Source organism: Hyperoodon ampullatus (genome assembly GCF_949752795.1).
Source record: "Hyperoodon ampullatus genome assembly, chromosome: 2".
NCBI classification, from domain to species: Eukaryota; Metazoa; Chordata; class Mammalia; order Artiodactyla; family Ziphiidae; genus Hyperoodon; species Hyperoodon ampullatus.
In genome coordinates, this window is record NC_136915.1 from 38,018,528 (window position 1) to 38,037,641 (window position 19,114).

The following is a 19,114-nucleotide window of genomic DNA, read 5'->3' on the forward strand; positions in this document are numbered from 1 at the left end:
GGTTAAGAATCCGCCTGCCAATGCAAGGGACACGGGTTCGAGTCCTGGTCCGGGAAGATCCCACATGCCGCGGAGCAACTAAGCCTGTGCGCCACAACTACTGAGCCCACGCGCTGCAACTAAGGCCACGCACCTAGAGCCCGTGCTCTACAAGAGAAGCCACTGTGATGAGAAGCCCACACACCACAACGAAGAGTAGCCCCTGTTTGCCGCAACTAGAGAAAGCCCACGTGCAGCAACGAAGACCCAATGCAGCCAAAAATTAATTAAATAAATAAATTAATTAATTAAAAAAAAAAAGAAAAGACACATGCACCCCAGTGTTCATTGCAGCACTATTTACAATAGCCAAGACATGGAAACAACCTAAATGTCCATTGACAGATGAATGGAAAAAGAAGACGTGGTACGTATATAGAGTGCAATACTACTCAGCCATAAAAAAGAATGAAATAATGCCATCTGCAGCAACATGGATGAACCTAGAGATTATCAATCCAAGTGAAGTAAGTCAAAAAGATTAAGACAAATACCATATGAGATCACTTATATGTGGAATCTAAAATGTGACACAAATAAACTTATCTACGAAACAGAAACAGACTCAGACATAGAAAACAGACCTGTGGTTGCCAAGGGGGAGAGGGCGTGGGGGAGGGATGGATTGGGAGTTCGGGATTAGCAGATGCAAACTATTATATATAGAATGGATAAACAATAAGCCCCTACTGTAGAGCACAGGGAACTATATTCAATATCCTGTGATAAACCATAATGGAAAAAATATGAAAAAGAATTAATATAGATGTATAACTGAATCACTTTGCTGTACAGTAGAAGTTAACACAAAATGGTAAATCAACTATACTTCAAATAAAGTAAATTTAAAAAAAAGTCCCCATCTCTCTGTCTCTGGCCATGGGAACGGTGGGCATGGACCAGATTTAGGGGTTCAGATGGCCCGGGGACCACCTGCCCAATTGTCTATTGCTAGATTTGAGAAAATACAATTCCCATTCCTCACTTTCTGGCCTCTGGCTGCTGATCCAGGGCAGTGGATGTTTTCAGGAAAAGAGAATAGGCACCCCTCCAGAACCTGAGATCTGCTCTTCAAAGGTGTGGATGTGGGTAGCGGAAGATGTGGCCTGGCTCATGTCAAAAGCCTTGAATGCCAGGCTGTTTGACCCCAAAACTCAGCATAGGAGCCCAGGCCTCCACGCTCCTCCCCACGCCAGGCAAGCCCAGCTGGGCGCGTGCAATTCCTTTCAGGCCCTAAGGGGGGCAGCACTGGCCTGAGCCTGGGGGCTTTGTCCAAGGGCGTGGCCAGTGCCAGTGCGCGCAAATTCCCGCGCACTTAAGGGGGGAGTGTTGGTGACGAGCTCAGGCAAAAGCGAGCACCGCCCCTGCCTCTGTCCTCCAGGCTGGAACGCTAGTCCATCTAGTTCCCGGGGAGATCCCCCAGATGTCCAGGCCCCCTCGGACCTCAGCATAAGCCCCCAAGGATGGGGGAAAAGAGGACCCCCCATTAGAGGGACTCTCAGTCACCAGGGCGAGGTAGGGGACCGGGGACACAGCTGGCTTCTACATCCTGATGACCACCCGCATGGTGACTAGCAGTATGGCTGCGTCTTCAAGGGTGGAACAGGAAGCTGGGCCTCTGGGTGCATGGGTGGGAGGAGGAGCTTCTTGACGTAAGGCCCGAGGAAGGGCTTGGCTTCTTGGTGACTCGCCTCCAGGAAGGGGGCGGGCTCTCAATGACGAGACGCCAGGGAGGGGGCAGGCGTTCATTGATAAAAACGCTGGGCTATCTCGGGCGCGAGCGCCGCGTAGCAAATCCAGCCAGCGCCACGCGCTGTCGCTACCTGGCGGAAGCCAGAATTAGCCGGGCCCGCGCTGCGTCGCACCGCCCTCATGGAGCCCGCGGCCGGCTTCCTGTCCCCGCGCCCCTTCCCGCGTGCTGCCGCCCCGCCAGCGCCCCCCGCCGGGCCCGGACCTCCTGGGAGTCCCATGCCGGGACCTGAGCCGGAGGTGCTGGCCGGGCCGCTGGCGCCGGACCCTGGGCGCCTCATCACTGACCCGCGCAGCGGCCGCACCTACTTCAAAGGCCGCCTTTTGGGCAAGGTGAGCTGGGGGGTGGTGTCAGCGAGGGTAGAGGGGGACCCTGCCGGCCTCTTTGCCCGCGCGGGGCGTGGCAGGGGCGTTTGGCCTCGGCGCGGGAACCTCTGCTGGCCTGCCCTGGCGCTCCCCTGGAGCGCCCTGCCTGATGCCCCCTCCTTATAGGGGGGCTTCGCCCGCTGCTACGAGGCCACTGACACAGAGACCGGCCATGCCTACGCGGTCAAAGTCATCTCGCAGAGCCGCATCACCAAGCCGCATCAGCGCGAGAAGGTGAGCCGGGACCCAGTCCCAGCAAACGACGGGTGGGGTGGGGACAGTGGCGTGGGAGCCCTTGGCGGATGACAACCCCGCGTCCCCATTGCAGATCCTAAACGAGATTGAGCTGCACCGCGGCCTGCAGCACCGCCACATTGTGCGTTTTTCGCACCACTTTGAGGATGCTGACAACATATACATTTTCCTGGAGCTCTGCAGCCGAAAGGTGAGGGATGGTGATGGAGGTGGGGGAGGGAATGGGGACCTTAAGACCCAAAGTTGGAGCCCTGCTCTTCCTCAGCAAGCACAAATGGAGGGAGGATCCGGGAGGGCAGACGAGGGGCTGAGGCAGTGGCTCTCTGCAGTCCCTGGCCCACATCTGGAAGGCCCGGCACACCCTGTTGGAGCCAGAGGTGCGCTACTACCTTCGGCAGATCCTTTCCGGACTCAAGTACTTGCACCAGCGAGGCATCTTGCACCGGGACCTCAAGCTGGGTGAGACTCCTGGGCCAACAGGATGGGGGGTTGGGGAGGCAGAGAAAAAGGCGTGTGACACATTTCTCTACCCCGGTCCAGGAAATTTTTTCATCACTGAGAACATGGAACTGAAGATGGGGGATTTTGGGCTGGCAACCAGGTTGGAGCCCCCAGAGCATAGGAAGAAGTGAGTGTCTGAGGAGGGGGGTGGCCACAGTCTGTGTGACACAGATGACGTGCGTGACAGACACTAAAGATGTATGTGGGAGGCATGATGACTGCCTGATGTGTCTGTGTGATAGATGGGAAAGGATGATGGGCTGTGTGTGTGTGTGTGTGTGAAGGTGGCAATGGCAGCCTGGGTGAATGGGGATGATGGAGAGGCTGTGGGTCCTCTGTATGTTTAGTCCCCGAGACAGATGGGTGTAAGGATTCTTGGAGGTGTATGATTGATCCTGTGTGTGAATGTGGACGTTGACATCAGAGTGTGTGAGATGGACTGAGCGTAGGGATGGTGGGACATGACACCCCGTGTGTCACGATAACCTGCTGCGGCAACGAAGACTGGGTGTAAAACAGATAGCATGTATGGTAGTTGAGTGTTTATGGGGGCATGACAGCTGGTGTTGGTGAGTGTGGCACAGACCATAGGAGGTGACAGCCTGTATGGGTTTCTGACAGACGGGAGTGGGGGAAGGAGGAAGGGATCAGTGATGGACCCTCTGTTGACCCTGGAGGAGGGGGCTGGGTTGGGGGTCAGGGCCTCCCCCTGTCCTGCAGAGCAGCTGAGCAGCTGGGCCAGGCGGGTGGGCAGGGACTCAGCTGCCATCCCTGGCATCCATTGTCTCAGAACAAGCAGGAGTTCTCTGGCCTTTGGTGACAGGCAGCTGCTTTGTCTGGACTCACAGTGGGGGCAGGGATGAGGGGCCAGCCAGGCTGCTTCTGAACCTTGCCCTCTGCTCTTCCCTACCCCCTTTCAGGACCATCTGTGGCACCCCCAACTATGTGGCCCCAGAAGTGCTGCAGAGACAGGGCCACGGCCCTGAGGCAGATGTGTGGTCCCTGGGCTGTGTCATGTGAGTCCCAGGGTCATGTGCACACAGGGGGTACCTAGGGGGGGCATATGTTCCACTTTACTCCTGACCCCCTTTCTCTGCCCCACAGGTACACACTGCTATGTGGGAGCCCCCCCTTTGAGACAGTTGACCTGAAGGAGACATACCGCTGCATCAAACAGGTTCACTACACGCTGCCTGCCAGCCTCTCACTGCCTGCCCGGCAGCTCCTGGCCACCATCCTTCGAGCCTCACCCCAAGACCGCCCCTCAATTGACCAGATCCTGCGCCACAACTTCTTTACCAAGGTTTGTGGCCCCCCAGACTTGTCCAGTCTGTGGATTCCCAGGGGATTGAATGGGAGCAGGTGACAGGACCCCTGGGCTGCTCTTCTCTGCTCACATGCCTTCTCTCCTCAGGGCTACACCCCCTACCGGCTCCCTGTCAGCAGCTGTGTGACAGTCCCAGACCTGACACCCCTTAACCCAGCTAGGATTCTGTTTGTCAAAGTTACCAAGAGCCTATTTGGGAGGAAGAAGAGTAAGAGTGAGTCTGGGATGTCGGTGGTTTTGAGGGTACAGAGCGGCAGGGGGCTTGTCAAGTACATGTGAGGGTGTGAGTCTGAGTCCCGGGGGACCCCTTGGGAGAGCATGTGTTACACAGGCACATGGGTATGCCTAACAGTATCATCCCTGCGGGAAGCAGGGGGGCTGGACAGATTTCTCAGGGTTCTATCTCGCCCCACCCAGATAAGAACCATCCCGAGGAGCGGGACGAAGTCTCCTGTTTGGTGAACAGCCTCACTCGGATGTCCATTGGCCATCAGGATGCCAGGCCCAGGGTGAGGTGCTCACGTGGACAGTGTTCCCCTGACTCACCCCCACCCTAGCAGCTGCGGGAAGCCTGGGATAAAAGAGGCTGATGAAACATCTAGCCTCGTGGTGGCCTAATTGGCTGTGTCTCATCAGCCAGGCAGGGCTGACCTGGGATGCCCCAGGTGCCACGGCAGGGCTGGGCCATGGACTCTCAAGGATTTGGATTTCGGGGCCTGTCTCACTCCCTTTCTCCACCCAACCCTCCAGGCTCTGGCAGCTTCAGGTCCAGCCCCCGTCAGCCTGGTAGAGACAGCACCTGAAGACAGTTCACCCCGTGGGACACTGGCGAGCAGTGGAGATGGTGAGCCACCAGGAGGATAAAGGGTGCTAGAGGTTGCTGGGCCTGAGACCAGGCCTAGAGGGAAGGAGTGGGTGGAGAGTCACTGTCTAGGACCTGGGGGACTATTGCCTAATTCTCAGTGCCCTGTTCCCTTCAGGGTTTGAAGAAGGTCTGACTGTGGCCACAGTGGTGGAGTCAGCCCTCTGTGCTCTGAGAAACTGCCTGGCCTTCATGTCCCCAGGTGAGGCTGGGGTCTGGCATATGTGAATGGTGGTGGGAGTTCTTTGACTGGGAGGCCAGGAACAGGTCCTCATTCCTTCCTCTTCCATGACAGCTGAACAGAACCCTGCTCCCCTGGCCCAGCCAGAGCCTCTGGTGTGGGTCAGCAAGTGGGTTGACTATTCCAACAAGTTTGGCTTTGGGTATCAACTGTCCAGCTGCCGTGTGGCTGTGCTCTTCAACAATGGCACACACATGGCCCTGTCAGCCAACAGAAAGTAAGTGGTGACATGGGGTGTCTTGTATGCAGCCCACTGTACTCAGCAGGGCTGTACCTTGGTGTGTGCTCCTGGGCTCCCGGACCTGCAGTCTCTCAGGGGAGGGGCGTGGGTACAGGGCTCCGTCTGACTTCTGTCTCCATCTCCTCCCCTCCAGGACTGTGCACTACGACCCCACCAGCACCAAGCACTTCTCCTTCTCTGTGGGTGCTGTGCCTCGGGCCCTGCAGCCTCAGCTGTGTGTCCTGAGGTATTTTGCCTCCTACATGGAGCAGCGCCTCATGAAGGTTTGTGGACTGGGGTGGGGCACATTGAGGACGAACACATCCTGATCCCTTTCTGTTCCCCTTTGGGGGCAGGTAGGCGAGGGGGTGGGTGCTGCAGCTAGAAGCTGAACCTCTAAGGGAGACATGAATGGAGAGAGGACTGACTCATGTCAGACAAGTGACCTGCCCCTGCTCCCAGGGTGGAGATCTGCCCAGTGTGGAAGAGGTGGAGGTGCCTGTCCCCCCACTCCTGCTGCAGTGGGTCAAGACTGATCAGGCCCTACTCATGCTCTTTAGTGATGGCACCATCCAGGTAAGAGCTCCTCTTGGAGTTGGGGGTAAGGTCTGGGAGGTCCAGGGTGCTGGGGAGGAAACGATCTGGGCCTTAGGCCCTGACCAGTGCCACCCTCCTGCACACAGGTGAACTTCTATGGAGACCACACCAAGCTGATCCTCAGTGGCTGGGAGCCCCTCCTTGTGACTTTTGTGGCCCGCAATCGCAGTGCTTGTACTTACCTCGCTTCCCACCTTCAGCAGCTGGGCTGCTCCCCAGACCTGAGGCAGCGGCTCCGCTATGCCCTGCGCCTGCTCCGGGACCGCTGCCCAGTCTAGGCCCCAACCTGCAGGGCCGGCCACCACCCAAGCCCTCAGGCCTGACGCCTGTGCCTGTAAGGCTCTGGCCCTTGCCTTTGTGGCCCTCCCTGTTCCTTTGGTGCCTCACTGGGGGCTCTGGGCCGAATCCCCCAGGGAATCAGGGACCAGCTTTACTGGGGTTGGAGGCGGCCTCCTACCCCTTCTCCAAGAAAAGCCTGAGCCTTAGCCCCCCGCTAGGGGGCGTTATTTATGGACCACTTTTATTTATTGACAGACATTTATTTATTGGGATGTGAGCCCCAGGGAGGGCCTCCTCCTGGTATAATAAACCGTTTTTGCAAAACTTGGGGGAGTCCTCACTCGCAGTAGAGCCTGTGGACCGTGGCCACGGCGAAGAGGGAGGCGTTGGTGACCAATGCCGTGGCCAGCCCGTCGCGCGCCGTGTCCCAGAGCGCGCGGCTGACCAGGCGAACGTCCTGGCCGGCGCGCGGCCCCAGCACCACGCTGCACACCAGCTTGTAGCGCGGCGGGCTGAGCTCGCGCAGGCGCAGGCGCACGCACCAGCTCACACAGCTCCGGCACCAGCCGCCCGGCCTCGGCACGGAAGAAGCACGCGTCGCGCGATCCTGCCTCCAACGCCGCTTCCAGGGCCCGCTGTGCGTGCGCCCTCCCAGCGCTCCCGTGGCGCCGACTCCGTGCGGTATGAGGGCGCTGCCCAGCGGGCGGCAGCCAGGGGTAAGCCAGAGAAGCTGACCCGCGAGCCTAGAGGGGGCAAGGGGCCCAGGGATGGGCGCCGACCCCCAAGACCTGCGCCTGGCCCGGCCAGCGAGTTGTGGCGCGAAAAGGACGAGGCCGGACCTAGCACGGAGCCACGGCGGGAGGCCGGGCCCTGGCCGTCTGGTCGGGTCTCATCGATGCTGGGCAGACGGCCTGGAGGCCGCGCTGGTGATTGTTTCAGCCCATGGTCTTGGGCAGTCTCCTCCTCCTCGTGTCCGGAGGGCACAGGCCTGCCAGCCATGGACCTGCCGGCTGGAAGACCCACGCTTGGACGGGATGGCCCTCACTGGCCGTCTCTGTACACCATCCCGTCTCTTACTTAATGATAAGAGTTTGTACCCCCTAATCCCTTTCTACCTGTTTTTTGGGGGACAGGTGAATCAAATAGTCCAGGGCTGCGTGGATTCCTAGGTGCTTAGAGGGCTAAGGGCTGTTAGGGACACAATAAGGGGAGAGATGCTGCTCAGACTATCATCTTGCTATCCCTGCCCCCTGAACTCCACTTTCCTTGGGCACTATGGAGGTTAGTTAAATGAGCTCGAAGTACACCTCCTTTTCTCCCTTCCACCTGACTTCACCAGCAGGATCTGCCCTCTGCCTCAGCCTAGATAGTGGCGCCTCCACCCCCTGACCAGAGGGAGGGACAGACAGACCCAACTCCTTCATCCCCCACAGATCCTTCTAGCCCTGTGAGTCTTGAATCCAGCCAACCTCCACCCCTACCTGCTCTTATGGTGGCTGGCACAAAGATCCCTACAACTGGCTGCGGCTGGGGCCGGGTGACTCAGGATGGTCCTTCCACTCTCCGCTTTTGGCTTCTGCCCCTACCTCCAGAATCAATTCTGGGGTGGCTGCCCTCTTCTCCCGAAACTCCTCAGACACCTGAGTCACCTGTAGCCTTTGGCCTCCAAGCTCTCTCCTAACAGCCCTTGCCCGGCTGGCCTGGCTGGCAGGTGGGAGGTTAAGGGCCCCTTGCCTTTGTTGTGGAGTTGCCATGGGTTACTGGGCAAGCACTCCCCTCTTCCCGGTTCCCTCTTTCCTGTTCTGGCTCTGGCTTAACCTGGGAGTGTTCCTACTATGAGCACGTGCCGGGTGACTGAGTCGTCAGGGGAGAGGGATCAGCGGGGGCTTAGAGCCCAAGGGCATACAAGTATGACTGAAGGGGCAGATGTAGAGAGGGGCTCTGGTCAGACTGGTGTCCCCCTACCCCAGAGCTCTTGACCCACTGGCCACTTCACCCCTTGTGAACACTGGCTCTCCACTTGTAAGCAAGTCTCAGAGGGCCTGGGATATGGGGAAACCCTGAGGCTGTGGGGGAGGCCCCTCAGAAATCCGGACCTGGGCCTACGGGAAGGAGCGCCCCCGCCCTGTCATCTCCCCGTCAGCCTCAACTAGGGCAAACGTTTCCGTTTCCTGTGCAGAGCTAGGGTGTGGCTTGGATGACTTCCTCAGTTCAGGGCTGGGGGAGGGGGAAGGGAGACCCATCCGAACACAGACCTGATGCAACAGTGGTGACTCCACTCCTAAGTGCACCCTGCTGACCTCAGTGCCCTGGGGCTTGTCCCCAGCTGTCCACACCTCTTGTGTGCCCTACTGCCCAGATTGCCGCCCCCCTTCGGTTGCATTTCAGGGAGGCCAGAGACCATGACTCCTCATTCAGAGGTGACACCTCCTCACCTGACCCCGCTCTGGGAGCGACAGGACTGCCACCTCCCAAACAAGCCAGGTCTGGGCCCTGAAAACGGTCCATAGGGACAAGGACTTTCCCCACTGAAGGGGGTTCCCCAGGCCTGGCTAGCCCGATCTTGACCCTGTGTGCCTGTTGGGGGGAGGGTGGGAGGGGGCAGGGAGTTTGAACTCTGAACCCAGGACAGGCAGGAGCCAGGGTGCCAAGACCCTCCGACTCTGCTGAGGGCCCCTCTAGGGCTGAAGTTTTCTCTGGGCCTGTGGGAGCTGGGCGGGGCCTCGTCTCTGGCTGGGCTCTAGTTTCCGTGGAAACCCACAGGCTTCCCACCCCAGCGCTGCCTGGGCAGGCTCCCCAGCTGGGGCCTCATCCGCAGCCAGCCTCTCCTCCCGAGTCCAGTCCGCTCTACCTTGGCCTCTCTTGGTCCCCTCCCTGAGTCCCCATCCCCAAGCCAAGCCTCTGGCCTCCTCCCCTGGCCTCTGATGCCTTCAGGAACCTGGGCCTCCTGCCTCATTCCTAAACTTTAGCTTCTCAGCAAACAGGCCTCCCAAGCTCTTGCCCCTCCCTCTCGGGCCTTTCTAGCTCCTCACCAGCTTTAGGGCTCAACCAGGCCTCCTGCTCCTTCCACCTACCGCCTCCCACGGACCAGCAGACAACAGGCCTCCTAGGCTGTTCCTCCTGCTCACTCCCCTGCCCTACCCCACCCATGGAGACCCCAGGACTGATTGTGCACGGGGAGGCTGCGCCCTTTTCCACAGCACTCCGAAGCCTCGTCAACAACCCCCTATACAGGTGAGGGGGCCCCTGTTTGTGGGTTTTCCCTAGCTGCCTCTCTGCTGGGCCCCATGACTCCGAGGAAGCTCTGGGTGCAGAGGACTTCCCCATGACCCTCCTCCCTGGTGAACTCAGTCTGGGGAAGTCAAGTGTAGAGGATAACTACTGGTCGCTTAGTGTCTACGAGAGCCAGAGGTGGGGGCCCTGGGGACCGGAGCTCAGAGCAGCTATGTGACCTCAGGGAAAGGCCTTCCTGTTTTGGATCTTAGGCTCCTGGCAGAGAAGAGCCCTCTGCCCCCTGGACCCTGAGAAATGGATGTAACTCGAGTGCCTCCCTAGGGAGGCAGAGGAGCCGATAACCCTGCTCTGGGGACTGCGGACTCACAAGGGGAACAAAGCTCAAGAGACCGAGCCAGAGTTGCAGACAGGAAGTAGTTCAAGGGTGCTGCCTGGGGCTCACTGCCTGCCCAGGATGCTGTGCTGTCTGAAACCAAGGGATAGAGTACGGGGGCAACGCTGGTCAGGAGAACTAGAATGCAGCTTTCTATTCCCACTGCCTCAGAGCTGGGCCCCTCCCTACGGGTCGGTGACTCCTATAACCCTACTTCTTTGGGCATCGCAGTCTGGTCTGAGCAGTGGGAACCCTCAGGCCTTGGACCTGAGACTGGGAGGCTCCAGGAAGCTCAAGCTTCATCTCCTGCCTCCTACCCGTTATGCTGTTCAGAGGCCCAGAGGCTGGGGCCGGTAGTGATCGTGAAGATGGAAAATGTGGTCCGGCCTCATGATGGTGCCTCACTGACATGTCTATTTGCAGCTGGTGCACTCTGCACCCCCAACCCTACCCTCTCCTGTCTGGAGGAGGCTGAAAAAGCTGAGTTTGCAGTCTGTGGAGGAGAAGCCAAAAAGTTTCCCTTCTCCCAAGACACAGGCTGGGGGGGAGGAGAGGGGTATTGGGATCAACCTTGTATCAGCCCTGGTGCCCCCTCAGTGATCAATTGATCAAACATAGCCACCTCCTAGGGTTTGGGATTCGCATCCCATTTCAGGGATGAGAAAGCTGAGAGTTAATGAGTAGGAAGTCTCTTGCCTAGGCACCACAAGGTGGAGCTGGAATTAGAACCATGCCTGTGTGACCCAGACCTTCGGCTGGAGGGACTGTCTCTTTTGCAGGGCAGATAAGGAAACGGAGTTGGGCAAAGGCAAAGCCTAGAGTTGCACAGAGACTCTGGCCTCCTCTTCCTAGTTCTCTGGCCCTCTCTCCCACAGTGATGTTTGCTTTGTGGTCGGTCAAGAACGGCAGGAGGTGTTTGCCCACCGGTGCTTGTTGGCATGTAGATGCAACTTCTTCCAGCGACTTCTGGGCTCAGAGCCGGGCCCCGGGGTGCCTAGCCCTGTGGTGCTGAGCACCGTGCCAGCTGAGGCCTTCCTGGCAGTGCTGGAGTTTCTGTACACCAACAGTGCCAAGCTGCACCGCCACTCCGTGAGCCCACCGGGCAGGGGTCTGGGTAGGAGGAGGGGTGGCTGAGGGACGGGGGAGACTCCTTTCCACTCCCCCAATCACCCACTCTGCAGGTGCTGGAGGTGCTGACGGCGGCTGTGGAGTATGGGCTGGAGGAACTGCGAGAGGTGGGTTTATGTGGCGCCTCATCTCGTTTCCCCCGCCTCTTATGGGCTCAGTTCCTATCCTGCCTCACACACCGGCTAGCCTGGAGAGCAACGTGCACCGGTACAGACAGAAGTATGGGTATCTCTGTGTAGATAGGCATTTATGTGTGCCTGTGTGCAAACGGATATGCGCGTGCCCTGTGGGGGCATGTAGGGCGTTTATGGATGGTGCTGTAGATACCAGGATAAATTAGCCTTGATCCCTGTTCTTCAAAGAGAGACAGACACAAGAAAACTCTTAACTCAGTGCCATAAGAAGTGTGACAGATAAGGGCAAATGGTGCTGAGACTGTACGGAGAGTCTCTAGTCTCGCCACCAGGGAGAGAGGAGGGGAAGACTTCCTGGAGGAGGAAACATTTGTGTTGGATCGGGTAGAACAGATAGGAGTTTGTTCAGAAGGGGAGAGGAAAGATGGCATTCTAGTTACAGAGACAGAGGTACAAAAGATGCTGGTGAGACATTTAGTGTGGCTGCACTCAGTGTGTGAGAGGAGGAGAGGGAGATATGAGATTGGAGAGCGTGCCAAGGGCTGGTTCCTGCAGAACTTTCAAGAATTTGGACTTCTTTTACCCAGAGGGCAGTGGAAATTCATGAGGTTTCAGATAAAGGAGTGAGGATTTGGAAGCTAAGGGGTGAAGGGATTAGGGCTTACCAGTCCAGTAAGGGGGTGGTGGTGGCAGTGGTTGCCCGAGAGAGGTGCATGGCTTTGAGAGAAGTGGAATTGGCATGACCCAGTGCTTTTCTGGATGTGGAGGGTGAGAGGGAGATGTTGTGGATGAAATTCAAGTTTCTGGTTAAAAGAGAAGTGTCTTCGAGTCCAGAGGGGGGACACGTGGAGAAAGATAAGTGTCCTGAGAGAAAGGGAGAGTGGAATTTTCACGTGGCTCTTATCTAGCTTGATTAGTGAGGAATGTACTAAAAGGTAGGCTGCTGGGCTTGGCTTTGCTAGTTTCTAGTTCCTCCAGGTTTGCCAAGTCTCAGGCCCTGGTGATTCCCTGCCTCCCTTGGCCTGGGAGGTCTGTATGGGCCTGGGGCTGCTATAAGCCTGGGTGGCTCACTGCTCCAAGCCTGCTCACTGCTTCTGCACTGGGGCTGGGGTCTTGGAACGGGGACATTTGGGCACAACCCACATTCGTTTCTGTTCCCAGCTGTGCCTGCAGTTTGTGATGAAGGTGCTGGATGTGGAGCTGGTTTGCGAGGCCCTGCAGGTGGGTGTTGCTGGACAGGCTTGCAGGTGGTCCCCCTGTGGAAGGCCGGGCTACATGGCCCCTCCAGTCTTAACCCAACCTCCCTCATTCTGCTCTCAGATTGCCGTATCCTTTGGCCTGGGACCGCTGCAGGAGCGCTGTGTAGCTTTCATAGAGGCCCACAGCCAGGTACAGCTCCCGACCTTCATACTCCCAACCCCACACGCCTCATCCTGCTCCCCCCTGACCCAATCGCGGACCCACAGGAGACCCTCCGGACCCGTGGTTTCCTGGAGCTGTCGGCACCCGCGTTGCTGCTCCTGCTGCGCAGCGACAAGCTCTGCGTGGATGAGGCCGAGCTGGTCCTGGCAGCCCGGAGCTGGGCGCGCGTGGGCGCGGTGAGCGGGAGCTGAGGGGAGCGCGGGGTGGGGGCGCTGAAGGAGGCTCGGGCCGCAGGAACCTGGCGAGCGGGCGGCTGAGCAGTTGCCCCCGCCCGCCTGGGCTCAACGCTGGCGTCGGCAGGCGGTGCTGGAGCGGCCTGTGGCCGAGGTGGCGGCCCCGGTGGTGCGGGAGCTGAGACTGGCCTTGCTGGCTCCGGCAGAGCTGAGCGCCCTGGAAGAGCAGAACCGGCGGGAGCCGCTCATCCCGGTACGGACGCGGGGAACACGGCTCAGATTCACTCCGCGGCGTGGGGGGAAGGGCGGGGGGCGCAGCCCAGGATCTGCGGGCTGAGGTAGGCATTGCGTGACTCCGCCATGACTCGCCTCTCCTACAGGTGGAACAGATCGTGGAGGCGTGGAAATGCCATGCTCTGCGGAGAGGGGATGCGGCCCGGGGCGCCCCGTGCCGCCGCCGGAGGGGTACCCTGCCCCGGGAGCATCATCGCTTTCTGGACCTGCCCTTTAAGTGACCAAATGCCGCGACTTGCGAGGAATTCTGGGCCTCTCCTAAACTACAGCTCCCAACATGCTCCGCGCTCGGAGCGGGTTTCCGCTCCCAGAATGCCCGGCTAGCGGGGCGCAGGAGGGGCGCAGGAGGGGCGGCAGTCTGACACGCGCAGGCGCTGTGGGTGAGGTTCCGGGGGAGGGCGGGCCTGAGCGGCGCGTCAGTGGGCTGAGCCTTGGCTTCGAGGCCCTCGCGAAGGCGGGTAGTGCGTTCCCTCGCGCTGTGCTCTGGCGTTACAGCCGGCCCTTGGGCACTCTCGCCCACCCTGTTTACTCTTTTAATTCCCACATATCGTTCAGCTCAGCCCCTTCTTTAACTCCAGACCTGCCTCCTGACGATCTCTCTCTAAATGTCCCACAGACACCTCATACTCAATCCAAAATTGAGCTCGCCCATCATCTTTCTCCAGTTTTGCTCCCATCGTGTTTCTCATCTCCGTGGGTGCCCAAGCCAGAAGTCTACCGCTCATCCTTGCTTTATTCCTCTTCCTCACATCTGCCTCCCGTGGCTTCTACCTTTTAAGAGGCTGAAACTTAGCAGAATATGCCACCCCAAAATATGCCTTTTTGTCATAAAGTTATTTTAAGCTGATTATTTTGAGAAAAGGGAGAAGTTTTGAAAACAGAGAAGTTACCCTTTTGTAAGGGAAGTTTTTAGAATGGAAATCTCCATTTGTAAGGGTGTCTCCCTCTCTGTACCAGGATGACTAACTCACAGGAGAATCTTCCAGTGAAGTCAGTGAAATCTGCTTAATAAACCTTATCCTTGCTTTTGGTGCTTTTTCCTGATGGCCTTCCTCTAACTGGCCTCCCCACAGTTTTCTTTCTCTTGTTGTTAGCTGAAGGAGGTATTTAAGCAGGTATTTTAGGCCACCTCAGGGAGTTACTCATTTTCCCCTGGGTATCTCCCATGTATACATGAGATATACATGCTAATAAACTTATGGGGTTTTTTTGTTTTCTCTTGTTAAGATGTCTTATTACAAAGGTCTCAGCCAAGAGCACAGAGAGGAGAGAGAAAATTATTTTTCCTCTCCTACAAGATCTTTCCAGTTGGTTCAGTTCTCTCAGCCCAGTTCAGCCAGTCCTGTCTGTGGCGGGAATCACTGCCACAGGCTCTTATTAATCCTCCTGCCTTCACTCTAGCGGCGACCCCCTCCCCAACCTTTTCCCACACTGCTGCCAGACCTGTGTAAGATTGTCAGCCCTACTCTCCTTATTAAGTTCCTCAACATTCCCACCGCCCTCAGGACAAAATATAATCTATTTCACTTTTAGGGAACTCAAAATTACTAGTGGTTCCAAACATTAGCAACTCTTCTCTCAACTATTGCCTTTGCATAAATTCACTGGTCCTGAAGGCAATGGTCCTCCAGCTCTGGATTTACTTTCTTGGTTATTGAAGACTCCCCATGCTCCCTTTTAATTTGTTACACATTTTTGTCTTCTTGAGGATCTGAATCTGCCTGGAGAAAGATCTCTGGGGCCTGGAGTGGTGCCTTATTCATTTCTACTTCCCCAGTCCCTGTCACATAATCAGTGCTCTGTAAATGTTCAGTGAAGACTTCGTTTTCTTATTTAAATGTTATTTTATTCCATTAAGATACTATCAGTGTGGGGCTTCCCTGGTGGCGCAGTGGTTAAGTATCCACCTGCCAATGCAGGGGACACGGGTTCGAGCCCTGGTCCGGGAAGATCCCACATGCCGCAGAGCAACTAAGCCCGTGTGCCACAACTACTGAGCCTGCGCTCTAGAGCCCATGAGCCACAACTACTGAGTCCACGTGCCACAAATACTGAAGCCCGCGCACCTAGAGCCCGTGCTCTGCAACAAGAGAAGCCACCACAATGGGAAGCCCCCGCACCACAGCGAAGAGTAGCCCCCGCTCACCGCAACTAGAGAAAGCCCGTGTGCAGCAACAAAGACCCAACGCAGCCAAAAAAATAAAAATTAAAAAAAAAGATACTATCAGTGTGAAATTAGGGACAATTAATTTTTTTTTTTTTTTTTTTGGCTGTGCCTCTCGCCTTGTGGGATCTTAGTTCCCCAACCAGGGATCGAACCCGTGCCCTCTGCAGTGGAAGTGTGGAATCTTAACCCTGGACCGCCAGGGAAGTCCCTAATTGGAAAAAAATTTTCTTCTTTCTCAGGGATCTTATGTAAAAATATATTGCACATGGATTAAAAGTAGTTATTTGCTATTATTTCTCAAGACTGAAAAATGTGGTTACCCTCCGTACCACTTTGTTTGGATAATGAAAATTGAAGACAAACTAGTCCTAGAGGACTGGTTTAACCTAGAGGACTGGTTAAATAAATTAACTATGGTATATTCCTACAGTGATATTAAAAACTATCCAAGATTGGGACTTCCCTGGCGGTCCAGTGGTTAAGAATCCGCCTTCCAATGCAGGGGATGCAGGTGCCGCCCCTGGTCGGGAACTAAGATCCCACATGCCGTGGAGCAACTAAGCCTGCACGCCACAACTAGAGAAGCCCGTGTGGCGCAACGAAGAGCCCGTGCGCTGTAACAAAGACCCAGCGCAGCTAAAATTGAAAAACAAACAAAAAAAGAAATCCATGATCTTTGGTAAGAAAAGCACAGTGCAGACCAAGTAGAGCATGATTCATTTTGCTGAAAGAAAAGGTAATATTGAGAGGAAAAAGTTTTCCTTGCTCCTCTTCAGGTCCTTGGCTGGATCTGAAGATTAAACTGACAAAAACAATTAACAGGAGAAAAGCATACAATTAAAAAAAATAATAAATTTATTTATTTATTTGTATTTGGCTGCTTTGGGTCTTCGTAGAGCGAAGAGCGGGGGCTTCTCTTTGTTGCGGTGCTCAGGCTTCTCACTGCGGTGGCTTCTCTTGTGGAGCATGGGCTCTAGGCGTGCGAGCTTCAGTAGTTGTGGCACAAGTGCTCACTAGTTGTGGCTCGCAGGCTCTAGAGCACAGGCTCAGTAGTTTCTTAACCACTGCACCACCAGGGAAGTCCCTACAAATTTATTTAATGTAAGTTTTTATGTGACATGGGAGCCTTCATAAGGAAATGAAGACCAAAAGAAACAGTTAAGCCTGAGTATTTTTATGCTAGGTTAAAGGGTAGTAATCTGGGGGGAATTTAGCAAGACTTGCCCTTTAGAATTCTCAGAGTCTCCTTGTCCTTGGAGATGATGCTCCTTTCCTCTCGGTATACTAAGGGCAGCTCTCACTTGAGAGTTTTATGACCTGTTTCATGGGTGTGTGTGTGTGTGTGTGTTGGGCGTTGGGGGAGTGAGGAGGTCAGAATGACTTTCCTGTTTTCTCAAACTCCTTCAGCTTAAAATACTCAATGTGGAGGTGCCATATTTTAGGATGGCATGTCCTGAACCCCATCGCTAAGTAGCACAGTGATGAAGAGAACGCCTCTTCTGGAGCCAAGCTGCCTGGGTTTGAATCTCAGCTCCATCACTTTCTGGCTTTGTGATTTGATTGAGGCTATTTAATTTTCTATGCCTCAGTTTCTTTATTTATAAAATGGAGATAAAAATAGAATCTATTTAGTTCTCAGGAAGATTAATTTTGTAAAGTGCTTAGGACTGTAGTGGGACAGTACATGTGATTAGAAAATAAATCTCTTCATTCATTTGTTACACAAATATTCATTGAGTGTTCATGTGCTAGACATTGATTTAGGGTCATGGGATCTATCAGAGGACAAATCAGGTAAAGTCTCTGCCTCACAGAACCTACATTCTAGGAGGAGAAAGAGCAGACAAGTAAAGAAATGCATGTATGATATTCCGGGGCGGGTTTGCACTCTGAAGAAAAAGCATGTTACACAGCGATGTGGTGGTGTGATTGGATTTACATTTTAAACAATTACTTGGCCTTTGTGTGGAGGATTGGGACAAAGACAGTCAAGGGAGTGAGGCGGGGGTTGGGAGGCTATTGCCAGAATCCAAGAACTCTTGGACCAGCTTGCTAGCACTGGAGGAGGTAAAACGTATGCGGTTGCGTGAAGCATATACTTTGAATATGAGAGTCACTGGGAGCAGCTGATGACTCTGAATTCGGAGGACACCAGGTAGGAGATAATATTCACTTTAAAGCCACAGATCTTCTAAGACCCAGGAACAAGAGAACACATTTGCTAGCTCGCCCTGTCCTCTCAATAATGCTCTTGCTATAGAGCACTTTTCACTGAGATTCTGTATTATGTACCCAATTTTTTTTTTTTTTTTTTTTTAGTTCTTGGTTTCACCAAAAACTTAAGCTCCTTAAGAGAAGGAGCCGTGTATATTTACACGGAAAACTGGCATCGAGCGAGCATTAAACGGAGATAATCTGACCAAACTGCCTTCTCTGCTATTTTTGGGAAGGGAACCAATAAGCCTGATTGGAAATGAACACTGTTGCGTTTAATTTGTTTCGCTGTACGTCGAGCCAAAAACGTTCAGTGCTTTTTCACGCCTTCCTTTATTTCGTCAACTTCATCACCTACTGCGAAGCCTTGGAGAGAAACCAGCAGAAAAGTAAAAGAGGCACACTTCGCAAAACGAAGTGAATAATCGGAAAGGAACTCCAACATCCAACACGGAACTTTTGTTTAAATTCTCCCGGGTAATTACAGACAAGTTGTTAAAATACAGGATCAAGCCCTAACTTCTCGTTTTTTTAACTCCAAAATGTACCCCGGCTAAAATACGCAACCTCAAAAAATAAGGCAAACTCTCAAAACTGTTTCTCTTTACGGAAATCTTCAGTAAAACGCGATAAATTTATACACTCTGAAAAGAAACCACAATATGCTTACTCGCTTCCGCTTGGAACACTCCCAGAACAACCTAACAGCTCAGTTATGGTTGCTCCGCTCCTGCGCAGTTCGCACTCCCTGCGTGGGATTTACACAGACCATAGATTTCTAATAGGCACTGTGCCCTGCAACAGTGGACAAACCCCGTGGGGGGAACTCAAGCAGCGTGAAACTGTCTTTTCGTGGTGCACCATGGGTATGCAAATCGCAGGCCGTTCCGGCCCCTGGGCGACACCAGTCGCTGGCCAGGCAGGGCGGCACCGTGGGGACCCCAGGGCTGCAGCGCTCTCTCGTCGCTGTGGGTCCGCCCGGGAGCCGGCGCTTCCTTACCCAGGCTGAGGTTAAGTCCTACCATTCGGTACCCTCAGGGACCACCCCCTCCCCCCACCCGCCCCCAACCTTGTTCTAGGGACAGAAGCAGAAACGGTCGAGCACAGACACTCAGGGACTTTGGACCATGTAGGAGGCAGGTCACCACCCCTTCTGGGGCAGATGGCATCCAACTTATCTGGAAGGATGGTTCGGGTTTATGGGAGGTGGAAACGTGTTCTCCGCAGAGGGAATGGCTTCTGTGAAGTTATGGGTGGTGAACATAGAAAGTAATCAGTCTGTCTGGAGTAGAGTGTGGTGTGTCTGAATGAGGGTGTGAATCCGGCCAGTCGGTGTCCTGAGAGAGCTGGGATGATGGCAGAGGCTAGATGGAGTTAGGCCTGGAAAGGGCTTGGCTTTGATCTTGTGATATCAGTGATGGGGAGCCATGAACAGGGCTGAATAGTGTGCACTGCCACACAGGGTGGGCTGTCCTGCAAACACTGGGACTTGTTCCCAAGACTGGCTGTGGTCAGTGCCCCGGAACTGACCATTCCTGG

At 55.1% G+C, this 19,114-nt stretch overlaps 3 protein-coding genes across 5 annotated transcripts; 2 read left to right on the forward strand and 1 right to left on the reverse strand.

Annotated features, from left to right (window-relative positions):
• Positions 1-1,896: 1,896 nt before the first annotated feature.
• Positions 1,897-6,711, forward strand: PLK3 (polo like kinase 3; the record flags this gene model as incomplete). 2 transcript variants are annotated; one of them, XM_079725171.1, is made up of 15 exons in its annotated part: positions 1,897-2,121; positions 2,281-2,388; positions 2,483-2,599; positions 2,739-2,868; positions 2,950-3,037; positions 3,831-3,926; positions 4,015-4,213; positions 4,325-4,451; positions 4,655-4,746; positions 4,988-5,081; positions 5,218-5,301; positions 5,395-5,557; positions 5,715-5,844; positions 6,023-6,136; positions 6,244-6,711. In XM_079725171.1, 15 exons carry the CDS (start codon positions 1,912-1,914, stop codon positions 6,433-6,435), a joined length of 1,944 nt encoding a protein of 647 aa, XP_079581297.1. In that variant the 3' UTR covers positions 6,436-6,711. The 2 variants fall into 2 exon arrangements, with proteins under 2 accessions (XP_079581297.1, XP_079581298.1); XM_079725172.1 differs by having other exon boundaries at positions 1,912-2,121; positions 4,655-4,695.
• Positions 6,712-6,773: 62 nt separating this feature from the next.
• Positions 6,774-7,435, reverse strand: DYNLT4 (dynein light chain Tctex-type 4; the record flags this gene model as incomplete). Its single annotated transcript, XM_079697936.1, is given in 3 exon segments — positions 6,774-6,975; positions 6,977-7,075; positions 7,077-7,435. Coding segments are annotated over 3 exon segments (660 nt in total).
• Positions 7,436-9,584: 2,149 nt separating this feature from the next.
• Positions 9,585-13,536, forward strand: BTBD19 (BTB domain containing 19; the record flags this gene model as incomplete). 2 transcript variants are annotated; one of them, XM_079728123.1, is made up of 8 exons in its annotated part: positions 9,585-9,670; positions 10,919-11,132; positions 11,225-11,278; positions 12,467-12,526; positions 12,626-12,694; positions 12,772-12,903; positions 13,028-13,153; positions 13,281-13,536. In XM_079728123.1, the coding sequence occupies 8 exons, from the start codon at positions 9,585-9,587 to the stop codon at positions 13,413-13,415; spliced, it is 876 nt and encodes a 291-aa protein (XP_079584249.1). In that variant the 3' UTR covers positions 13,416-13,536. The 2 variants fall into 2 exon arrangements, with proteins under 2 accessions (XP_079584249.1, XP_079584250.1); XM_079728124.1 differs by lacking the exons at positions 11,225-11,278; positions 12,467-12,526.
• Positions 13,537-19,114: the final 5,578 nt, after the last annotated feature.